Source organism: Xiphophorus couchianus, chromosome 24 (assembly GCF_001444195.1).
Source record: "Xiphophorus couchianus chromosome 24, X_couchianus-1.0, whole genome shotgun sequence".
NCBI classification, from domain to species: domain Eukaryota; kingdom Metazoa; phylum Chordata; class Actinopteri; order Cyprinodontiformes; family Poeciliidae; genus Xiphophorus; species Xiphophorus couchianus.
The window spans coordinates 322526-347381 of NC_040251.1; the positions used below are offsets into that span (position 1 = coordinate 322526).

Consider the following 24856-nt stretch of genomic DNA (forward strand, 5'->3'; position numbering starts at 1 on the left):
GTCTTGAGCCGGAAAAGGGTAAAGTGCCTTCTCCGGGTCGGTGGGGGATGTCCTGCCACAAGTGGAGGAGTTCAAGTATCTCGGGATCTTGTTCACGAATGAGGGAATCGACAGGCGGATTTGCGAAGCGTCTGCCATGAAGCTGCCGCTGAACAGGTGAACTGAGTCAAAAGCGAAGTTCTCGCTGTTCTGCTCCAGGACTCCAGGGGGCGATAGCTTACTGGGTGTGTGGAGCGCCTGGGAGAAAATGCAGAGGCGCGTCATGTCCTTTATCCTGTGAGCAGCTGTCATGTCAACAGACTCAGTATTTCGGTGTCTCCAGATATAATCCAGAGTTCATTTTGGCCTAGCAGCTCTGATTCAGTCTGAAGCAGGTTAGTGTGGAGTCATTAGACTACTAGGAGCTAACTCAACCGTCTGTCAGCTCAGACCAGCTTCACTCTGCGAGGACATTCTGTTTTAGCTCATCGTGATGTTGTGTCTGTGTGTAGGAAGAGAGCCTGGAGATGGAGCTGCAGCAGGCTGTGAACGGAGCCGCGGAGGAAGAAGAGGAGGTGGCATTAGATGTTCAGGTCACTGATTTACTGAACGCCCTGATCGCCTGGAAGGTCCCGGATGATCTGTTCACCGTCAGCAGTCTGAAGGTAACAAGTGGCTGAAAGCTTACCGGGTTTTCCTTCCATGATCAAACTATGCAGCATACCCCGAAGTGGAAGAAAATGATGCATGGTTTCAGGGTGATTTACCACTTATAAAGTAGAAAATAAATTCCACCTGCTTGTAATTCAATTTCAGATTGACCTCAGATGTTTGTTAGAGAACTGCAGAGATCTGAATCATCCTTATTCGCCAAGATTGTATGCAAACAAGGAACACTCACAACGTACAGATGTTGTACAGTATAAAATTTAAAGGAAATAAAATAAAGGATTACAGGATCTGTTTGTGTGTTGTACAGCCACTTCACTTCTGTAAAAATAAAAACTCAAAAAAGAAAGGCTGTGGTAGCATAAATCTGCTTATTTTGTTTCACGCCAGAGTATCTGACTGCCCGGGTTGTAAGATGTTTATTAGAGAGGCAGCCTGAAAGAAGAAACTTTTATTGTTTTTGAAACCACTGTTTATCAGAGTTGACCTGAAGATAAAAGTCTGTGTCCAGGATATGTGGAGTCTACAGAGATGATAGATGCCCTCTTCCTGACCTGACCAGAGGTCTGCAACATTTACAATCCTAAGAGCCATAATTGCCTCCCGTCCAGCTAAATAACTTTAGAGCCGTAAATGTTACCTGACTTACTTTTTCTTTAAAGGATGACTTAAAATTTTGATAAATGTCTACTTTTTATTTTTACATTTTATAATAAAGAAAACATAAAACCTTAGCAGAAAGGAAGGGGGATATGTTTCCTTCTGTGGGATGTTTAAATTTATGGAAAATGAAGAAATGGTATATAGTTTCCAACTTAATGATAAAAAGAACTAAAACGATATCACTTTGTGTCATTCTGTTGTGTGAAATTTATGTATTACATGAAAAAAAACTTCTTATTAAATTTATATTTAAAACACTAGTTGATTCCTTATCATTTTAAGCTAGAGTTATTAATACCAAGGAATCATGGAATCTCTCTATTAAGGTATCGGTCAGTAACATGAATTGAGAGTGAAATAATTGAAAGGATTTGAGGATAAGCTACACAAGTTTGTCCATTCTTATTTCATTGTCCTCCCTGTTATATATATATTTTTTCCAGGCCAGCTTTGAGTCCCTGTTCCGTTCATTTGACCCAGAAGTTCAGTTCCAGTATTTCCGGTCATTTCGACGGGTCAGGATCAGCTTCAGAGATGCTCTGGCAGCAGCTCAGGCAAGGCTCAGGCTGCACAAGACAGAGTTCAATGGGAAAGAGATGAGACTGTACTTTCCTCAGGTGATTCTTGTGTTCCAGGCTGGAAGGTCTTCCACATTTCCTAACAGTTTGATGAATAAAAAGAGAACGTGTTTAATAAATTAGCTAGACAGTAACGTTTAGCAGTATTTTAATGAATTTGTAAGCTTCTGGTAATCTGTTTAACCTTTTTAACTTTCAATAATGTTTGATATTTTAAATATATTCATCTGTGAAACTAAAAGCTGCTGAACAGGCCGGTTTGTTCACTTGTTTTTTCATTTTTATTTCCTATAGTCTGTCCACATTGGGAGTCCTCGTCTGGAGCCTCCAAAGCCGGAGAAGCAGTTCCTTATCTCCCCTCCAGCCTCCCCTCCAGTCGGCTGGGAACAGTCTCATGATGCCACACCAGTCATCAACTACGACCTGCTGTGTGCCATCTCCACACTTGGACCAGGTACAGAACTCAGCTTCCCCTTCACTTTTAATGAAGAACAAGGGTAAGTAGAACCTCAACTGGGACACCTGAGCTCCACTAGCAGTAGTCACAAGCATCAGTCTGTCCATTTCAAAAGAACTCTCTGTTTAAGTCTTCATCTCATAAACTGGGCAGTGTGTCACTCCTGCATCTTGGGAACCAGTAGGCTTTTTCTCTGAAATCTTGTCAACCCAGTGGTAGAGACACTGAGGCCCACCACAGCCTGGTGGTGGGCAAGCAAATCCTGGCAGCCTACCAGACCTATAGCACGCTGGGACAAACCCTGCATTGTGTTTCCACATATTTATTATGTTAATGTTGCTAACTTGTGCTCCTTTTCCCCTGCAGGAGAGAAGTATGAACTTCACACGGCCACGCCCACTACCCCCAGCGTGGTCGTCCATGTGTGTGAGGATGAGCATGCTGACGGTTCGGCGGCTCCCGACAGTGACCAGGAGGACAAGCCCTGTCCCCCCCGGCCAAAGATCATCCAGACTCGACGTCCCGACTACACCCCCAGGGTGGAGCAGTGAACAGTGACCACAACAGAGTGCAAAGTTTTATCATGAAGTCATTGGTCAAGAGCTGACCATGCTCTCACAAAGATTCTTTGACGGTTAGGGGGATTTAAGAGCGCCCTCTAGGGAGCGAAGGTATCCTGGTGAGGGGCGTGTCTTCTAAGATGGAGACAGAAAACTAGCTGCTGATTGGACCGTTGTCCAATGGGAACTACATTATGAGAGTTTCCTGTTAGAACCAATTGAGCTTAGCCATCAGATGATATTTAGTGTTTGGGTTTGAGGGCTGAAGGAAATGTTACTGTTGCATCATTGTAAAAACTTTGTCCTCATCCAGCTTGCCTGATTTTCCACTTTGGTGAAATCCAGTGTTAAATGAGGCCCAGCCTAAATCATCCATTCACTTTATTGTATGGTTGCTTTAATTTCCGATATGAACAAAGTGTTGGTCAGGTGACTGGAACTGAAGGAGCGAATTCTTGCTGCTGATGAACTCTTTTGTCCTGCTTTGCCAGGTGACTTTGCTACTGTTTCATCTGATGACTGAGCTTTACATATCTGCTCTGTTGAACCAAGCAGGCACCCATACTTCCTGTGGCAGCATTTCCTTCTGCAACAGAAAGCCAAGCAGGGGTGGCCTCTTTCCAGATGGATGTATTTAGTGTTGGTAGGTTGGAAAATCCAGGCTCCAGAAAGCTTTTGTTTGTGCTGGGATTTTGTGTGAGATCATCATATGAATGTTTCCTGCAGCGTCACAGCATGACTAAAGTATTCTCACCTTCTGACCTTTCAGCTTCATGTCTTTTAGTAAAAATAAAAACAGAGGGAGAACAAAGTAAAAGTTTTTTTCATTATTATTATTATTATTAATACTGTGGTTGGACCTGGACAGAATGTGGAGAAGCTCAGTGGGGTGTGAATACCTTTTTTGACTGTGTGTCCTGCTCTAACTGTTAACATGTAACAGAAAACACACATTTGCACAGATGTAATTTTAGTCAGGGTGTGCAGACCTGATGTACCCGTGTTGTCTTCAGTGTTAGCATCACTTAATGAATGGACATAACCACCAGGTTGTCTAATAGCTTCTGGAAATATGTTTATTAATGACAGAGATCACACTCTGTAGGGAATGTTATTTTCTTTGTTTAAAAAGTGATAGTGATTAATGCCTATATAAATGCTGATCACTTGACAATGTTATATATGTGCAAGTTACAGGGGGCTCTGGGTTAGCAGCACTGTGAGAAAACATTTGAACCCTGCAAAAGGCTCTGTGTCTTCTTTGTTTTAGTCCTGGTACATTTATTTTGATAAATATAACTTACTGTTTGTGGAACAACAATAAATAGAAGTTTGAGAAACTTCTTCCTGTGTTATCTCAGCATTTGATGATTATAGGCATATATATGATTATTTTTATACAAATCTGTTGGATCCAAACAGAAAGCTGTGCTTTTACATTTTTCTTACAACTTGCTGCTACAGGTCCTATTTTTAAAGCCTGATCAGTTTTTTATCATGTTCTCTATTTACACTTTGGAAAAGGAATCAAAACTAGAAACTTGAATATGGAAAAACAACTTCATTCCAGGTGGGAAGCCTTATATATATACATATATATATATATATATATATATATATATAATGCTCTTATTGACAAATATATCAATTGTGTGCAAAGTGCAGGTAAATCTACTTGGTTAGACATCTGCCATTTGCCCTGTTGATACTTGACTCCAACAATTCCTGACTGATTTTTCCATGTTGGGTTTAATATGGGAGCAAGTGTTCAGTTGGGATCCAAATTAGAATCTTTTCATCATTTGCCCAGTGAACCAGTGCTCCATCACACTAGAAAACAAGCAGGTTATTTCCAGGTTACTCCTTTAGAAGAGGCAACCTCATTAATGTTTTTTCTCTACATTATCGATTCGGTCACTGGAAAGGTGCTGAAGGTCTTTCCTTCACAGGGTAAAGACAACAAATGAGCTTTGTACTTCTGAGAATTAACTAAATGGCGTTTGGTGCTCAGAATGAGGAGTCGAGTTATCACATTCTATAGAACCAGAGCTCCACCTGCTATTTATAGACACAAGTAAAAGCAGACAGGTTTATAGGCACTTTTTAGTCCAGTTTCTTAAACTCTTTATTCCCAAACAAGACTGAAACTCTGGGATTTTTTGTTATGCTTTTTTCTTTTAGATGTACATGCTTCAATTTTAAAAAATATTTCAAAGACTTTTATTATGCTGCATTGACTCTAATACCTCAATGGAGTCTGGAAGCTTCTATATGACTTTCCTCATTCTAAGGATTAGGTCTGCACAGAGGTTTCCTTTTGATTGTCTTCACAGGACTTTATTAGTTTACTATTATGAAGATCACAATTAAAGAATGGCAATCAAGCAATGCTTTCTCCCAGTGATTGTGAATGCATCTTCAGTGGGTGTCCCTGTGGTCACATGAGATTCTGGCATCCACACGTATAGGTTCTGATGCCACTTCTCACTTTCCTCAATGCTTATGGCGTACATGTAATAATTCACAGAGCTCTGTGCAGAGATATAATTCCTGAAATGTTGACTGCACCTACTGTATGTATCAAATTTAAATAGATTTTGAACTAAGAGCGATCTTCTCCTTTACATTCAAATCCCTAAGTCATCTTACATCCTGAAATTCTTCTCAGAGTTTTACTGCCATTCTTTGCAGACTGCTCTTGACTTGCTCTGTGGGCTCCACTATCCAGAGTTTCTTGCAACACATTTAGTTCCCTTCCTCCACATCAGTATTATTGATAGCTCTGCACTTTAAACATTATCCACATGCAGGAATCCTGCCACGTGCCTCTTGGTGTCCGATAACATGTTTCAGTTGTCAGCCAAGCAAAAACAGCAGCATGTGCAAAAGGTTATATTTTTACCCTTAGTATGGATGTGTCTGGTTAACATAAAGGAGCTTATCAATCAGGTGAAGACCACCGGCACCTTCAACTGTCTTAAAGAGACAAACGTTTTCCTTTTGGCAAGTCTGCCATGTTTGTTCAGAGGGATCACATTTACCAACCAGCTCTAAGCTAGTTGGACACAATGATTCTCAACGTAATGAATCATTGTGAAGGTTTGTGATTCATGGACTTCTTCTTTTTAAAAAAAAGGTTTTGTTGGCTCTAGTGGCCTTTATTTGAAACTAGTGTGACAGGAAAGAGGGGGAAGACATGCGGCAAATGTCACCAGGTCGGGAGTCGAACCTGTGACCATCGGTACGAGGATACGTGGGTTGTGCTTTGCCCCTGTGCCACCACAGCACCCCCTGATTCATGGACTTCTAATTTTATTTTGCAAAAAAGAAAAAAATCATAATGTGGCATGCTTTTGCATTGAGCCCACCTCTAGTTTGTAGATCCGTCATGCTCCAGGTTTTTGGTTTTGTTTCTACCAGATTTGAACATATCATACTAACTAAGACTGGATGGCAAGCATCTGTAAATATCTGCTTTGAAGTCTTGTTACAAATTCTCTGTTGAATTTAGGGCTGGACTTTGACTGGGCCATTCTAAAACGTTGAGGTTTTCCTCTGGGATTATCTTGGATTTAGCTCCATCCATCTATTTTTCAGTTCTGAGCTGCTTCCCTGATCCTGCTGAAGAACAGCATGGTGCTGCCACCACCATGTTTCACCCTGGTGTTGAAAGCACCACCAGTGTTAGTTGCACCTTGGTGGCGCAATTAACACTGTACATTTATGAGGTCTATCCAGTGTTAGTTTTCACGTGGAAAAGTTTAAGGGGTGTGAATTTTTGATGGTATACTTCAGTGTAGTTCAGACATGACCCACAACACTTGAAAGCAGCCCATGGTGCTTCAGAGATTTAAGGCTGCCGTGTAAAGTGAGAGGAAGCAGCTGGTGTTATTTTAAACATATGAAGGGTGACGGCAACACCCAGCTCTGAAGGATTCATTTTTTTTATTCATGCAGCCATTTCCTGGTAAGAGCAAGTCTTGTTTGTGACAATTCAATGTAACATTTGTATTATTTTGTTCTGATATAATTTGAACAGAACTTGAAACTCTGTTACTGTAAGGTGATTCAATATCATAGCAATCCTACACATTGAAGACATTATGATGTCTTCAATGTGTAGGAATGTGATGGAAAAAACCTACTGTTGTAGTTTTGATAAGTAACCCCTTGTTGAACCAGATTGTTGTGTTTTGATCAAAACTGCAGGAGAACAAGATGTTTAGTCTCTGGGGTTTGGTGGCGTTTCTGTGTCTTCATCAGAGAACGTTCTGCAGTGGTGAGAGTCATTCATATTATTCCCTGTTTAAATCATACATCACTAATAATAATCAATGTCTGCTTTGTTGCAAAACATATGAGCACCTTAAAGACAAGTTGAAAATGTGAGATCAAGATGCCACCTCCCCACCTGGAGGGCAAAAACTACCACTGGTTTTACTGTCAACATAACACACTAAGTTTTAATTATAAAAGAAAAGGACATGCAGTACTGTGCTGCTAATTGTCAACACTACAACAAGACAACAAGGACCAATGGTATCACAAAAAGTTTTAATTTAAAAAAAATAGCAAGGGAGAGGGAAGTAGGTCAGTTATGCTAGCTTGACTTTGACGATTTTAACATGTAGATGTGATGCAGAATTCTGTGTTTCAGTTCAGTTAAAAAAATAAGTCAATCTACACACCAACTCTGACAGATCACCAGTTGAGCAGGTGTTTAAATTGGCTAATCAACCACCTCTGTGTTCAGAAGATTACTTATTAATAATCTTCAAACAAGTATCAAGTCTGAAGACATACTAACAGACTGAATGTTCTGTTCTTTGCATGTTTTTTGGATGTTGAATTCTAAGATACTAGTGGTAACTGAGTATTAGATGCTGAATTCCGTTTCTGTATCTTGGACACATTTAGTCATTCTAAGAGCAAATGTAGGTAAATCTTCTCTACATGTCTGAGTCCTTGGAGTCATTGCTCTCCTGCAGGCAGAGCACAGCTTCTTCCATCCAATTCTTTATGTATTTTGTTTTAAACAGCAAGTGCACAGAGTTGCAATCTACAGAGTCAAGTGGAGACAATAATGTTTGTTGTTGAAAATAATCAATTTCAGCAAAACATAACTAAAGTCAGCTAGTATATGGTCTGGTGACTTTGGTGAAAAGGCTGGTGTTTCTGCACTACATCTCTAATAGTGTTAGAAACAGAGGCAGGTGAATGTACACAATGTTAATGTACACATAGTTAAGTTTTTTAGGATACTTTAACATTTCAATTCAAATGAAAAGGTGATTCCTTCAGAAAAACATTAGAGACCTAGTCTTGTCCAGTAGGCCACATTTCTCTAAATGCTAAAATGCAGCCATCTCTAAAATTTCCCTGGAAACAAATGTTTCCCCATAGTCATTTATACATCACAGACTTATGGTGCCTAAGATAACAACTTTTTGTAAAGCACAGCTTCACACTTGTTCTTTTAGCCCAAAGTCGGTCCTGGATGGCCGGCATCCTGCATGTTTTAGTTCTCTCCCTGGTTTAACGCACCCGTATCAAATGATGAAGGCCTAAGAAGAACATTGACATGCTGAAAAGGTTCTTGGTACTACCAGGGAGAGAACTAAAACTTGCAGGATGTCGGCCCTCGAGGACCGACTTTTGACACCCCTGTTTTAGCCCCACTTCCTTCTGTTCCACCCACTGAGAATCTCTAAAAAAAATTTAATAGGATCCAGTTGTTGCTGTACTTTGCAGGGCAAGTTGCAGCAGTGACATTGACACTATGACACGTTGAGTCTGAATGATCTCCCCAGTTCCTGTGTTGTGCCTGACCAGTTGCTACCAGTGTCTGAGCTCCCTGCCTTGTTGCTCACCTGTGCTGCCTGGACTTCTGTATACCTTGTTTATCATCATTAAGTCAACATTATCACTACAACCTGGGGTCAATCACGTCTCTCGCCACCAAACACCCCACTTCATGACAGCCTTTGTGTTCTTTTGGGTGAGGAGTTGTTCTGGTTATGGAACTCCCCCAAAGAGTTATTATTGCCCAGTTGCTCTTTCATATTGTGGAACTCTGACCTTTACTGAGGTGGTGAGACCAGCAGAGCTTTAGATGTTGTTCTGTGACTCAACAATTCATTTGTTGATGAGCTTTTGAATTCATTGCCTACTCCTGAGAAGGTTCTTCACTGTTTCATGTTTTTCCTGTTTGTGGATAATGGCTCTGACTGTGATTCTCTGGAGTCCAAATGTCTTATAAATGGCTTTGTGGCCTTTTTCAAACTTGGGGCCACAAGTTTGAAAATGTTAGATGTTGGTGACTTTATTTCGCATCTGTTCTTGAATTTCCTTAGAATGACAGATGTGTGTGATCTTTATGGTACTTCTTGTTAGCAGGTTATAACAAATTCATTTTTTGATTCTTGGGATACTGAAGTGTTTACAGGGTTTACCAACATATTATAGGTCATTTTTTACTCAGAATAAAAACTTTTTCATTGGCATGCAAACAACTTTAATGAAACTCTGCCATAAATTAAGAGCCAGTTCATTTCTTTGTTAATGTACAAACTAAGGTAAGTATACATATAACATGGAGTGATCATTTTAAACTAAATGGACATACTTGTTTTATGTACATTTTGTTGTATGATTGTGTCATCTTCTGATTCTATTTGTTCATACCTCTTACACACCATTTTTTGCAAAATTTTATGCCATTCTCTCCTTGTGTTTTCTTGTTTGTGTCCAGCCTTTCAAACTTCACGGGTGGAGGTGGAGTATGGGGAACCTGCTGTACTGCACTGTTACAGCTCAGTCTTGGAAGAAAAAGGGGTGGTGCACTGGGAGCTAAGAGGAGAGGATGTGATAATTCTACGAGAAGGAGAAGCACAAGTTTCAGAAAAATTTAAGGTCAGGTTCTTGACTACATTAAAAATGAGTCTGACTACATATGAGACAGTTTGAGGCATACTGAATCTCTCTCTCTCTCTCTCAAAATTATACATAATTATACCAACATATTACTGTATATACTGTTCACTGTATATGTATATATATACAGTGAACCCTCGTTTTTCGCGGGGGTTACGTTCCAAAAAGAACCCGTGATAGGTAGTTGGTAGTTGTTGTCGCTCTTTTTTCTTCTGGGCAAAAAGATTGTTGAAATTGCAAGAGAATTTACAAACTTAAATTTGGCAAGCTGTTTTACGTACGTATACATTTTAAACCACGATTGACACACAGGTAGAGAAGAAGCGGAGAGACTGTTTAACCAATCAGAAATGCACGATGCAAATCCGTGAAGCAGAGAGACCGCGAAAGCTGTACCGCGATATAGCGAGGGTTCATTGTATATATATATATATAAATTCTTTTTACATTACACACCCACCCCCATATATATATATATATATATATATATATATATATGTATATATATATATATATATATATATAAGATAAGATTTATTTATTTGTCATTGTCATCAACAGATTACAACGAGATTGAGATATGCTTGACTCAAGTTAAAATGCAGGTTATGTATATATACATAATATACAATATACATACATAAAAAAGATAAAGAAATAAATAGTACAAAATGAGAAATAAATAGACATCAGAAGATGGTTGCAGCGCCTGGAGGTGTCGCAACATAATTTACATTTTTAACAAAGTGGTGTCAAGAGCAGAAGTTCTTATGCCTTTGAATTTAGTGCCATGATTGCCATCGGGTAAAAACTGTTTTTTAGGCGATTTGTCCTGGTTTATATATATGTAAAACGTAATCTTTTTACATTACTTTTGTAATGTTAAAAGAATTGACCCATGTACTGAACTCTGTGAACCCTGGAGTATTAAGATTTATCATTACATGAAATAAATCCCTACATGTTTAAGCCTTTCTAATAGACTATTGTGATCGTCTCTGTCTGAGATCTAACAGAACACACACAAACGGAAATCCATTATCCGAGGCCATGACAATACATAGTGACTTTAACCAGTGTAATGAGTTCTGAAACCAGAGTGTCTCAGCTAATGAGAATCAACTCACCTCAGCATTCTAAATGCTTGCAGTACCTACAATATTTTCAATATTTCACCTTCTAAATATTAAGGTTTGAATAATATTATGAGAATGTAGCCTCCTGGAAGTACATTTTTTAAATGTACAATCCATTCAACAATTAGCAAACAAAATAAACTATATGCAGTCACAAAACTAGTCTATCTTTGACTAGGGCGCAGGGGCTAAACACACAGCCCACATAAGGAGGCCTTAGTCCTCAGCCTGGCTGTCGAAGGTTCGATTCCCGGCTTGGTGACCTTTGTCGCATGTCTTCCCTTGCTCTCATTACCCTACTTTCCTGTCATAGCACTTTCAAATAACGGCCACTAGAGCCCCCCAAAAAGCTTTAAAAAATATTTGACTAGATTACATATTTCAAATATGGCGCAAACCATGACTGCATTTGAAAGCTGTAACAGAGCCAGCAGGGTGAACAGCAGACAAATTTGAGGAGTAATTGTTTTCAAATATTTCTGATCTATATCCCAGGGTCGGGTTGAGCTGCCTTCAGAGGAGCAGATCAGGGAAGGGAACTGGTCTATAGTCCTCAGAGAAACCAGACTCAGAGATGCTGATATGTATGAGTGCATCTTTGGAGGAGCAACTACAATATCAACTGTCTGGCTCTCAGTCAGTGGTGAGTTGGATGATTTTACTAAAAATGAAAAAAATAATTTATATATATGTATATATATAAAATCAAGGGTAAATAACGGTAGCAGTGCATAAGCACAGATGTTTCCTTTGGTGCTGATGAAGCCCTCGCTTAAGAAAGTTTCGATATCTTTCACACAACATGATAGTGGCTAAAGGGATTAGCAAATCCTTGTCTCCTCTCCCTTACCTTCTGACTTAGCAAAAGAAGGTGGAGGCTAATACCTTCTTATTTCCAGCATTTAGCAAACCCAGCTATGGGCAATATAATGGTGCTGTAGTTACGTGTGATGAGGTTTCCTTTTAAAGTTAGTTTATCAGAGATGTTTTTTGCTCAAGCACAGCTCCAAAAATGTTAATATTGTGAAACAGCTTGATATTTTTCAGAAAAAATAACTGGATTGTTACCCTGTTGGCTACATGGACTACTGTGGTTTGCTTTGGTAGAAAAAAGGAGTTGCATTTGGATAATAAAAGCCATGCGCCACAGATTTGATTTACATTTAGCGATGAATTCATATTTTTTTAAGTTATAAGTAAGTGTTCTCTTACCTGTGATTGAAAAATGTTGTATTACCATGACCTTTTTGGAAAATTAAGTAAGACCTTGTAGATGGTGGAAACAGATGTATCATAATTAGTAATTTTATAACAATACATTTTATTTGTGTGGCACTTTTCCTGGGGAATGTGGTGTGTGAGCAAAATGGAAGCCCGACATCCGTAAGCCATCATCTTCAAAGTGACAAGAAATTAATTCTTGAAATATTTTATTTTGTGTACTGCATCTATTTCACTTTCTGAAACGAGTGACAAAAAATATTGAACATTTTCTTAGTATTCTAATGTTTGGAGTGGTACCTGAAGAAAATTCTAATGATACAATCATTGTCTTTTCTCTTCATGTGCTGACATGCCTCTGCCCTTTTGCTCGGCTTCTCATACAAGAGCCCCAAGTCGACCCGTTCATCACTGCATTTGAGGGCACTGAGGTGGACCTGGCATGCTTCATTAAACCTGAGAGAGAACACATAAAGCGTTTTTATTGGACTATGAATGGCAGATTTCTCATTCAACATGACCACGTATGGTATTCTCCAGATGGCAGCTCATACATGTTTACTTATCTTTATTTGATCCTTTGGATCCTTTAACATACAATGAGGAAAAAGGAACAAATGGAAAATCAGCTAAATTTAGCACAAGCTAATAACCAAACCATCAAATAATATTAGTTAACTTATTCCAGATGCACAATATAGCAATCCTCGAAAGACAAGTGAAAATATGGGGTCTATAAGATCCAAGTGGTAAAAGTCAATTAGTTGGGGGCAAAATCTTTGCCTATCCATTGCCTTTAAATATAACAAAATATACATCTTCCTTTCTTTCTAAGCTATAGAACTGCACTGTTTCTTATTTAAGAAACATCTAATCTTCATTTATACCACATGTATTATGTTGGATGATCAGTATTTCTTTTCTATCTCCAGCAAACCCTTAGCGTAATGATGTACCGGTACAAGTTTCCTAAATCAATGAAATTTAATGAAGAAGAGTTTCATCTTTATTTGAGACCAACTAGGAATGAAAGTGGGAAGTACCAGTGTTGGTATACAACTGGGTAAGAGTCATCAACTCATTTGGTTTGTTGTTTTCATTAACAACAATAACAAAATTGTTTTGTCATGTTGTTGCGCAACACCTCCCCCCCTCCTTTCTGTCTCTACTCTCTCACTCTCGTACTTCCTCTTCTGAGAGGGGAGATGTGCTACCAGCTCTCCTTCTAACGGGTTAATTGAGTTTCCTAAATCTGCTGGGATTTACCCTGTCCAGAACTGAAGTAAACTCTGTTTAAGCTGGTTTCGAGAAACGATTCGCCTGGTTATCTGACGGCCTACATCCAGGTGTCCCACCCTTCTTCCCCCTGTGAATTAGCCAGACTGAGCAGCCTACAGCCAACTAGTTTCACAGAGCACACCTGTTAACGGTCGCTCGTTCTCTATTTTACAACTTGCATTTGTTATTGAACCAGGTAGGTTTTAGTGACTCGGGCGAGTCCCAAGGATGATGTTTTACATATGGGCTACCAGCAACCTAAAAACATTTTCCACTTTTTCCTCTCCAGAATCAAACATCACAGCTATTTTACAACCATCAAAGAACTTTAAGGTGACTCATTAACTGAATGTCCACAACATCTTTAGATTTTCTTTATGCTAAATATTTTATTAGTAAGGCATTTTTGCAAGGGTCAGTACAGCTTCATTCAGTAGCAGAAATAATCAAATAAGTAAATCAATCATCTAGTCTATCTTTCCCTACTGCTGACACTGAGAACTAAAAAAGGGAACCTTTGAGAGAGACGGACGGAGTTTGGCGTTTCGAACCCCAGACCTGACTTGATGATGAAGAAGGTGCTGCAGCAGGAGGAAGATGTTGATCGGCGAAGGCAGGGATCTCTGTAGGTCTGATGAGCTTCTTCTCCGCATGGATGGTGAGGTCACACAGGACTTGGTGCTGGCAGGAAAAAAGGCACCAGTTCTTCGTCTTTGTCTTTGCCTTTGTCTTCATCTTTGTCTTTGGGGTCTGAACCCAGCCGATGAGAGAAGTGCGATTCGAAGCCACAGATTGTGGGCCAGACGGGTTGGTCCCCATGCATGCACAGGACAGTCTTCGGCTCTGTGGCCCCGGCTCTTCTTCAGCTGCAGAGTTCTTTGTCCATCTCGATCTTGGCTCGAAGCTGCCCGGAGGATCCAACAAAAGGTTCCTCTTTTGCACCCACCTTTTATAGGGTTTATCCACCCTTTTGGTGCGTTTTCATTGGCTGTCTGCTTAGACAGATGATCTCATATCCATCACTGTCTTAAGAGACATCATGTCATGATGTCTGTGCTAATGTCTTAGGGTTGCTCAACCTCCTGTGTCTGTTGCCTGCACGACATTTTCTAAATAAAGCATTGATCATCTCTGCTCTCCTGTTAGTTCCCCTTTTTCCCTTCCTTTCACCTTTCACCTACCATCTACCTCCAACATATCAGTGATGTTTAATTGCAGTTACACCTTTTTACACCATTTCAAGTTCAATGTCAAAATCACATTTATATTACATTTATTTTCTTCAGCTTCTCTGATTTAGCATTCATTTATGATTTTATAACCATAACTTATTAATTATACTTATTATAATCTTAATGTGAGTTATTACAGATGTTTTTCTGAAAAGAAACCAAGAATAATCCATGATTCTAATTATTTAATACCAAAGTTACAGTTACTTGTTTTTCTTGTAAGTGTTCTCACAAATGTAAGTGTAAGTATTATTACAAGTAAACCAATATTAATATAAGTATTTTACTTTGAATCTTATCCAATTACTAATAATGTTTAGATTTCATTCTTTAAAACTTTCATGCTTTAAACTAAGAAATAGTCTCAGCTATTTTTATAAATCTGCAGGCTGGAAACTTACTTCCTCTTTTTCCAGGAAACCTGCTTTTCTTGTTTAATGACTCTCTCTGACTGACTATGATTTCTTATGATTAGATAGAAAAAAGTAGAATTAAAGCAAAGTTTGCATGAGACAAAAACAACACACACAACCAGATTTATTTTATTGACACTTAAGTCTACTGTTGGGCCTAGATGTCACTTGAGTGATTCATTTTAAAGATAACTTTATTTATTATTACTGTTAAACTAAAATCTCCAGCATGGGGAAGTGGGATGAGCTCGGATTTTCTTGACAGTCAACACCCATTGTTTCATGTCAATAACAAGAAGATGACAACTAAAACATGATGAAATATCTGAGTTTATATAGACGAAACATTTTGGTGGTCAGTCAGACATCCAAAATGTTTGACATTTCTGCCTGTTGTGCTGCTTTTCCACCTGGTTTTTCTTATCAAAGGCTTCTGCCTCAGTGAACCCAGCAAATTAGTCAGAAGCTGCATTTCCATCACAAATTTATGCACCTCTTTGTTCATATTCCACTTGTCAAAAAACATAATTTTGCAAATGTGGTTTTTCCATTAAATAAAATGAAATTAAAATCACACACGAATAAGCTTGTTCAGGTTGTAAATCATTATAAATGATGGCAACGACAGATGTAAACAGTAATATGAAATATATTCATAATTCAGCTGTTGTGCTTATTGTCTGTCAGCCATCAGAGGAGACGTCAACATCTTATTCAGGCGTTGGAACAACAAACTTTTTATAAACTTTATGATGCTGTTAAACAGAGAAAAATAAATCTCCTCTTCCTCCTACTTTGTTGTTTTCATCAGTTGTAACATCACATAACTCTTATGATGTGAAAACAGTGTTTCCATTTCAGTATAGCAAAATACATCTAATTTGATATGAACAAAAAAACCACCTCATCCTAATGCAAGAAACGAAAAACGTTTTTCAAAATTAGTGTGTTTCTATTGAGTAAATGTATTTTTGTAATTTTGCTTTACACAACTCTGTGGTTAATAGAAACAAAGCTATTGACTTATAGCAATGAACACTAAGCAACAGTGAACATGTTTAGTGTTGTTAACTTGGTAACAAGTCAACAACAACAGGAAGAAAACTCCAGCAGAACCTGAACCGGGCTCAACCTCATAAACATTTGCTGCAACTGAAAAGACAAAAGCAACAGCAATAAATAAAAAACAAAACACAGCAGCACTGATCTAAGAGTACATTCTGGATTGTACTCCATCTTGATAAAAGAATCAAAAATAATATCTTCAATTAATTAATTTAAGATAAATTAATTTGTGTCTATGAAGTTTATTTAGGAAGTCCTGGCTACACTGTTACGTTACTGCAGATTGGCTTCTTATTTCATGCATGATATTTGTAGTCTCTTTCAGTAGTAGGACATCTTCCCTGTTCTAATAGTACACTGGGGTGAAGATAATTGCTATAAAACCTTATAAAATTGTGAAAATAATGTTCACTGACAACTTTTATTTATTTATTTTTTTCATTTTTAGGGAGTCTGACAGTCCTAAACTTGCATTACCAGAAAGCTACACACTAACTGTGGTTGGGTTAACCATTGATCCTGGTAATCTTCATTCCTTTAAAACGACTACAGACGTTCTCCCCCCTTCAGAAACAGCGTTTGACATGGAAGAGACGAATAAAAATGTCTGGGGGAGCTCTGTTATATTTTTGCTAGATGTGACGACTGCTGCTGGGACTTCAGATACACCTACTGATCATCTACCAGTTACTTTGGAAATGTCCACTCAGATAATGGAAGGTGAGGATCTGAAGAGAACATGGCCCTTTAAATGCGTTGTGACAGAATAGAACCAGTTGTTGAGTGCTATAAATAACCCATGAACATAGATGAAAATTGGAATTTTAACAGATCTTTGCCTTTTCACACAGCTACAGAATCTGTTGAGACATCCTCAATAGAACAAACCAGAACATCCCAAGAGATGGTGACCCTCCTTTCAGATGAGGCGAATGCTGTTGAAGCCACTGGATTCCAAACTGAGCTTCCTGGTCTACTGGAAGACTCCACCCAGCTGATTCAAGGTAGAATAACAGAATGAATGCATGTAGGCTTTATTAGCTTCAACCTGGCCCTGCTGTCCAGTAAGATAATTTATGCATTTCTCTGTAATTCTATAGTAGGGGTAACATATTTAGAATCACTATATAGAGGCAGCCTCAGTTTGGTCACTAACATATATCTGTATATATTTCAGGAGGTTCTGCATCCATTCGAACAATCAGAATGAGTGTAATGACTGTTTCAATAATATAGTATTTCTAAATAAAGTTGTCTCATGGTTCAACTTTCCCTGTACACAGGGATATTTCTAAAAACCAACCTTCCCCCTCACACACACTGTCCATCCCTCCCCTCCACTCACTTGCCTTCTTTCAAAAATAAATCACTTTTTCGCATCAAGTGTATTTTACTTGTGCACAATTCATGGGAACATTTTTTTTGTAATTGTTACAAATTGTAGTTAAAATTTTCTTTCTAGTGGGTTTGGGAAGTGAACATTAACATCTGGAGAAAAAAACACTCTAGAACTTAATCCTTGTTCCAGAATCATAGCTGAGCCACTGGCTTAACTTTCCCCAAAACTCCATTTCAACTTTATTTGTGCCCACAGCTAAAATGCTCAGTGTTGTAGTGTTGCTTTGACATGGCACAACTGATACAAAAAACTAATTTTGAAATATTTATTATGGTCCAAACAGAATTATAAAACTTATGTCCAGCGGTGAAAGTAATTTTAAATTCTTGCCAGTAATACGACAAAAATGTTTTCAATCTCTTGTTTAAATCTCATCTCATCTTATTTTTATGAATTCAATATCTTGTATCGTCTCTTCTTATTAGATGAATCTACAGTTTCACTACTGGTCATGATCTGTCTTTTGCTCAGGAAACTGATTTTGATTTTACTCTGTTTCTGTTTTGTGCTTCCAGATGATGGGCATCTTCTTCCCAGTGATCTTGCCAACACACAGCAGACGGAGCCTGTTGAGGAAAAAGAGACATTTTCAGATAAGGGTCAGTGACATCATCTGAATAAATGTTGGAATTAAGGATGGAGAAAAATTCTGACTTGTTTCCTTCTTTACTGCAGACAACCTGGTTGCAACTTGGAGTGTTTTCCAGCTTGGGGATTTCCCATGGGTTCGGATTGGAATTATTGGTGGAGTTCTGCTGATCACAGTCGTGGTTCTGTGTGTTCTCAGAGCTCTCCACCATATTTAGTTCACAGGAGGGGACATGGATCACCGCTTACAATGTTCAGTTTAGTTAGGGATGAATCAGTAGATCAGTGGCCACGGCAACCAACACATCATCTGCATGGGAATATTTGGGAACTGCAGAAACGATTGTGTGGAATTTCTGAAACACATCGCTCTGTCCGTGTAGCCAACAGAGCAGAAATCAGCAGATTGCTGTTTGGGCTGGACTGCATCTTCACATTTACAAATTCTAATTCTTCTAACAATAGCTGGTGACATAGCAGCTTCTCACTAAAGAGAGTGGAGAAGTCACAGATGATTTGGAAGACCTGGATGATGTGGTGTGTGTGGTTGCTTTGTGACACACCTGTGATTAAAATAAATGAAAATCTTTTTTTCTAATTGCTCTGATGAATTCTTTCAAGTTGCTCATTCCAACTTTTCCCAGTATCCTTATAATCTTCAACGCAGTTTTAAAGTTTTGTTTATTTACAACAATTTTTTAAACTCTAACAGGCGGTACCAAACATGTGAGTATTGGTGTTTTTCCGGGGTAGTAGAGTAGTGAGAGCTAAGCACAATTACTTGCCATAATTTTCATATGTTTATTTGGAAAAACTATTTGATTCATTTTGATTATTAACAGACATACTACAATGAAGACAAGAGTTTAACAGTGGAATCACTTAATTCTATTTTATACAAACCTGTGAAGGTTTTTCTGTCACTGAGGATTTAAAGATAATTTCTGAGGTGCCATTAAAGTTACACTGTAAAACAGTAACAGTGATATTTAGGATTATTTTGCCTGTCATAGAGAAAAAAATGTGGGACTTTTCAAAGTTATATGCTTATAAATGTCAGAGTTCCAAACTCAATATTTAATACATAACATTACATATTTAGTTTATAAATTAAATCCTTAGTTCCAATCTAAATACTTAATTCTGAATTAAGAATTTAGCTTTCAAACTAAATATTTAGTTTACAAACTAAATGTTTTACTCCAAATAATTTATTTTCCTAAGTATTTAGTTCTAAACTAAATATGTGAGCTAATTATTCAGTTTTTTTAGATTATTATGCGGCAAGACTCCTATTATTGTAACCAAAAAAAGGAACTAGAAGGAACTTAGAATCCAGAAAACTTCTTCCAGAACATGAACATTTACTTTTTATTATTTAGAAACTGTGGAGTACGCATTACTTTTACAAATATAGAGCACACTTAGAAAGTCCAGAGAATATCCATCCATCCATCCATCCATCTTCTTCCGCTTATCCGGGGTCGGGTCGCGGGGGTAGCAGCTTCAGAAGGGAGGCCCAGACTTCCCTCTCCCCAGCCACTTCTTCCAGCTCTTCCGGGGGAATCCCGAGGCCAGCCGAGAGACATAGTCCCTCCAGCGTGTCCTGGGTCTTCCCCGGGGCCTCCTCCCTGTGGGACATGCCCGAAACACCTCACCAGGGAGGCGTCCAGGAGGCATCCTGACCAGATGCCCGAGCCACCTCAACTGGCTCCTCTCGATGTGAAGGAGCAGCAGCTCTACTCTGAGTCCCTCTCGGATGACTGAGCTTCTCACCCTATCTCTAAAGGAGAGCCGAGCCACCCTACGGAGAAAACCCATTTCGGCCGCTTGTATCCGCGATCTTGTTCTTTCGGTCATGACCCAAAGCTCATGACCATAGATGAGGGTGGGAACGTAGATCGACCGGTAAATCAAGAGCTTCGCTTTTTGGCTCAGCTGTCTCTTCACCATGACGGGCCGGTACAGCGCCTGCTTGACGGCAGACGCTGCGCCAATCCGCTTGACGGCAGACGCTGCGCCAATCCGCTTGTCGATCTCCCGCTCCCTTCTTTCCTCATTTGTGAACAAGATCCCGAGATACTTGAACTCCTCCACTTGGGGCAGGATACCCCCCCTGACCCGGAGAAGGCACTCTACCCTTTTCCAGCTCAAGAAAATGGCCTCGGATTTGGAGGCACTGATCCCCATCCCGGCCACTTCACACTCGGCTGCGAACCGCTCCAGCGAGAGCTGCAGATCACGACCTGATGAAGCCAAAAGGACCACATCATCTGCAAAAGCAGAGACAAAATCCTAAGGCCACCAAATCAGATCCCCTCAACACCTTGGCTGCGCCTAGAAATTCTGTCCATGAAAGTGATGAACAGAATCGGTGACAAAGGGCAGCCCTGGCGGAGTCCAACTCTCACTGGAAACGAGCCCGACTTACTGCCATCAATGCGGACCAGACTCCGACACCAGTCATACAGGGACCTGACAGCCCTTATCAAAGGGCCCGGTACCCCATACTCCCGGAGAAACCCTCCACAGGGCTCCCTGAGGGACACGGTCGAACGCCTTCTCCAAGTCCACAAAATACATGTAGACTGGTTGGGCGAACTCCCATGCACCCTCCAGGACCCTGCCGAGGGTGTAGAGCTGGTCCAGTGTTCCACGACCAGGACGAAAACCACACTGCTCTTCCTGAATCCGAGGTTCGACTATCCAATGGACCCTCCTCTCCAGGACCCCTGAATAGACCTTACCAGTGTGACCACTCTATAATTGGAGCACACCCTCAGGTCCCCCTTTTGGAACAGGGGGACCACCACCCCAGTCTGCCAATCCAGGGAAACTGCCCCCGATATCCATGCGATATTGCAGAGTCGTGTCAGCCAACACAACCCCACAACATCCAGACCCTTAAGGATCTCCGGGAGGATCTCATCCACCCCCGGAGCCTTGCCACCGAGGAGCTTTTTAACCACCTCGGCGACCTCGTCCCCAGAGATTGGAGAGCCCAACCCAGAGTCCCCAGGCTGTGTGAAAAATACATGAATTATTTATAAAATAGCAGTTTTGTTCAACCCTGTAACAACATACCAATCCCTCCTTTTTATAAATAATGGTTCAGTCCAATTTCCTCAGCACCCTGGAAGTGACATCACTTAAGTCTCTTCCTGGTCACACTGTAAAGAGATTTCAGTGATAATATAGTTTCTTGCCTATATTTGATTATTTTTTTCCATAGATCGTCATCGTCAAGTTCAACCTTTCAACACCGTTACACATGTAAATGATATTTATTGTTTGGGGGAAAGTAAAGAATAGTCTATGAAACATGTATTAATTTCTTGTTTTCATCATATCATATGTTGCTCCATACCCTAGCTGATGTGGACTTATGGCAGCTTTTAGTGAAAATCGTCAACCCTGTAACAAAAACTGTTTTTTGTTACGAGGTTGAATGTGTTCAACCCCGTTACAGTCTAGTCAACTTTTACACTGGATTCAACTCCGTTACTTGACACATTGTTGTGATTTTTTTTTATAATTACAGCAAATATTAGACTAATATTTGTTGGACTGTATGCAAAGTTTAAGATTGAGTGAAAAACATAAAAAAGCCTGATTACCAAATGTTTATTTTAAAGTGTATTTTCATGATTTATGAAAAGCGCTTTTACATCAAGTTGCCATATTCCACTTATCAGTCTAATTGTTATGATTCAAAATCAAATAAAATCTATTTACAATTAGTTATTTTAATAAAGGTACATGTGACCTCAAAGGAACTGGAAGAATTAGTTTAATTATAGAGTTATACTCATAGAGGAATCAAATTTATATCACGTAGAGCACTTCTGGATAGATGCAAACTACATCTTGTTGCTTGTACTTGTGACAGTGCAATGACAATAAAGTTGAATTCTATTCTATTCTATTCTAAATTGTCCCTGTACAGGGTTGAATTTAAAGCAACCTCAGTGACAAAGAAATACTGTTTGGGATTTCATGCATAAGGTGGGGAAACATATTTTCTTGGAGGTTCTAAGAGTCCATCAATAGATGCAGTGATCAGAAACACAATTTTTCGTGGTATATTTTTTAGTAACCTGAGAGCCCAAAATGTACCGAATTCAGAGAATCACCCAACTACATTTTAGACTCCTGTTCTTCCAACCCAGAACAGGAATTAGACCAGAGGATACTTACTTATACTCATCTACCAACCCTGAAGAGCAGATTGACCACAGGTGCGCAGGATGACAACACACCACTCCAGAGAGAGGTGGGTCTGGCGCCATCTGGTGGCTAGATGGTGAGAAGCAGCAAGCAGACTCCCACAAGGAAAACAAAGAACCCCGGAACACAACAGTACCCCCCCTTCAACGGTCACCACCTGGCGGCCGAGATGAAGAGGAGGGAAGCGACGAGCGGTAGTCCATGATGAGGGAAGGATCTAAAATAAAAGAGCCAGGGACCCAAGAGCGATCCTCCGGACCGTAGCCCTCCCAATCGACGAGGTATTGCCAACCACGACCTCGTCGACGGGAGTCAACGATCCGGTGGACAGAGTAGGCATAATGGCCATCAACGTCTCGGGGGGGAGAAGGGGGCTCGGTAGGAGGGCAGAGCGTGCTGGTCTGGACGGGCTTTATCTGAGAAACGTGGAAAGTGAGATGAACTCGGAGGGAGGCTGGCAGACGGAGGCGAACAGCGGAGGGATTAATAATGGATTCGACCTCAAAGGGGCCGACAAAACGGGGAGACAATTTCTTGGACATTGACTTTAAAGGAATATCTCGGGACAATAACCACACCTTCTGGCCGGGAGTGTAGGTGGGAGCCGGAACCCTCTTACGGTCTGCCTGTCGTTTGTTTTGTTCGGCTGTGCTGTTAAGGTTGTGAATTGTGGACTTCCAAATGTTCTGGCAACGACGGATATGGTGGCGGACTGAGGTTACCGAGATGTCTTCCTCTTCGGACGGACGTAGCGGGGGTTGATAACCTATGGAGGCTTCGAAAGGGGACAAACCAGTTGCGGCAGAGATAAGGCTGTTATGGGCGTACTCGACCCATGGGAGGTACTGACTCCAATCTGACGGATTGGAGGAGGTGAAGCAGCGGAGAGTAGTCTCTAAATCTTGATTAAGTCTCTCGGTTTGGCCATTTGTCTGGGGATGGAAACCAGAAGTGAGAGAAACCTTTTGTCAGGAAGTGCGGGTGTGAGGTGGTGAGGTAGAGGCAGCGGACCCAGGTATGAGGAATATGGTGATTTTAATGAAGAAAACCAGGCAAAACTACGAACAGCAGGCACAAAGAAACACTGACGACAAGGAAGCTAACATTGACGAGGACCCGACGAGGAACAAGGAACACAGGTGGAGTTAAATACACGGGAGGGTAATTACAGAAACGAGACACACCTGGGAACAATCAAGGGGAGGACAGGACAACGAAGAGACTTAAGGACACAGAAAACTCTAAATAAACACAGAAAAACACAGATCCTGACAGTACCCCCCCCTCAAGGGCGGCTACCAGACGCCCACAAAACAAAAACACAACAAGGGTGGGCGGAGGGGCGCCGGACGGGGGGCCAGAGTCCAAAATAACAAAAAACAACCCACCATTGTGGGCGGAAACACAGGAAGGGCCAAGAGTCCAAAAAGAAACAAAAAACTACCCACAGGGTGGGCGGAGGCAAAGGAGGCGGGAACCACGGCGGCGGGACCCCAGGAGGTGGTCCAGCGGCCGTCCGCGGCCCTGGAGGTGGCGATGATGAGCCCCGGGGGCCGCCCACAGACGGCGACGACGAGCCCCCCGAGGCAGGGTCTCTGGTGGAGAACATGGGGTCTCAGTTGGAACACAGGGGGTCTGGGTCTCGGGAGGAACAGATAGGAACTGGGTCTCGGTCGGAGCACAGGGGGTCTCGGTCGGAGCACAGGGGGCCTCGGTCTCGGGTGGAACACTGGGGGTCAGGGTCTTGGACGGAACACTGGGGGTCAGGGTCTCGGACGGAACGCAGAGGGTCTCGGTCTCGGACGGAGCGCAGAGGGTCAGGGTCTCGGGTGGAACGCAGAGGGTCAGGGTCTCGGGTGGAACACTGGGGGTCAGGGTCTCGGACGGAACACTGGGGGTCAGGGTCTCGGACGGAACGCAGAGGGTCTCGGTCTCGGACGGAACGCAGAGGGTCTCGGTCTCGGACGGAACGCAGAGGGTCAGGGTCTCGGGTGGAACGCAGAGGGTCAGGGTCTCGGGTAGAACGCAGAGGGTCAGGGTCTCGGGTGGAACGCAGAGGGTCAGGGTCGGAATGCAGAGGGTCAGAGTCGGAACGCAGGGAGTCTCGGTAAGAACACAGGGGGTCTCGGTCGGAACACTGGGAGTCTCGGTCGGAACACTGGGAGTCTCGGTCGGAACACTGGGAGTCTCGGTCGGAACACTGGGGGTCTGGGTCTCGGAAGGAACACTGGGGGTCTCGGAAGGAACACCGGGAGTCTTGGAAGGAACACAGAGGGTCTCGGTCTCGGACGGAACGCAGATGGTCAGGGTCTCGGGTGGAACGCAGAGGGTCAGGGTCTCGGGTGGAACGCAGAGGGTCAGGGTCGGAACGCAGAGGGTCAGAGTCGGAACGCAGGGAGTCTCGGTAAGAACACAGGGGGTCTCGGTCGGAACACTGGGAGTCTCGGTCGGAACACTG

At 41.2% G+C, this 24856-nt stretch overlaps 2 protein-coding genes across 4 annotated transcripts; both read left to right on the plus strand.

Annotated features, from left to right (window-relative positions):
- The first annotated feature begins 240 nt into the window (after positions 1 to 240).
- Positions 241 to 4250, plus strand: rcan1b (regulator of calcineurin 1b). Its single transcript, XM_028011139.1, has 5 exons — positions 241 to 374; positions 492 to 644; positions 1755 to 1928; positions 2184 to 2343; positions 2713 to 4250. Exons 2-5 carry the CDS (start codon positions 507 to 509, stop codon positions 2895 to 2897), a joined length of 657 nt encoding a protein of 218 aa, XP_027866940.1. The 5' UTR covers positions 241 to 374; positions 492 to 506; the 3' UTR covers positions 2898 to 4250.
- Positions 3434 to 18537, plus strand: LOC114140866 (uncharacterized). 3 transcript variants are annotated; one of them, XM_028011136.1, is made up of 10 exons: positions 3454 to 3549; positions 7116 to 7185; positions 9658 to 9818; positions 11471 to 11618; positions 12584 to 12720; positions 13129 to 13259; positions 16633 to 16904; positions 17036 to 17188; positions 18099 to 18182; positions 18259 to 18537. In XM_028011136.1, exons 1-10 carry the CDS (start codon positions 3535 to 3537, stop codon positions 18387 to 18389), a joined length of 1302 nt encoding a protein of 433 aa, XP_027866937.1. In that variant the 5' UTR covers positions 3454 to 3534; the 3' UTR covers positions 18390 to 18537. The 3 variants fall into 3 exon arrangements, with proteins under 3 accessions (XP_027866938.1, XP_027866937.1, XP_027866939.1); XM_028011137.1 differs by lacking the exon at positions 7116 to 7185 and having other exon boundaries at positions 3434 to 3549; XM_028011138.1 differs by lacking the exon at positions 18099 to 18182.
- Positions 18538 to 24856: the final 6319 nt, after the last annotated feature.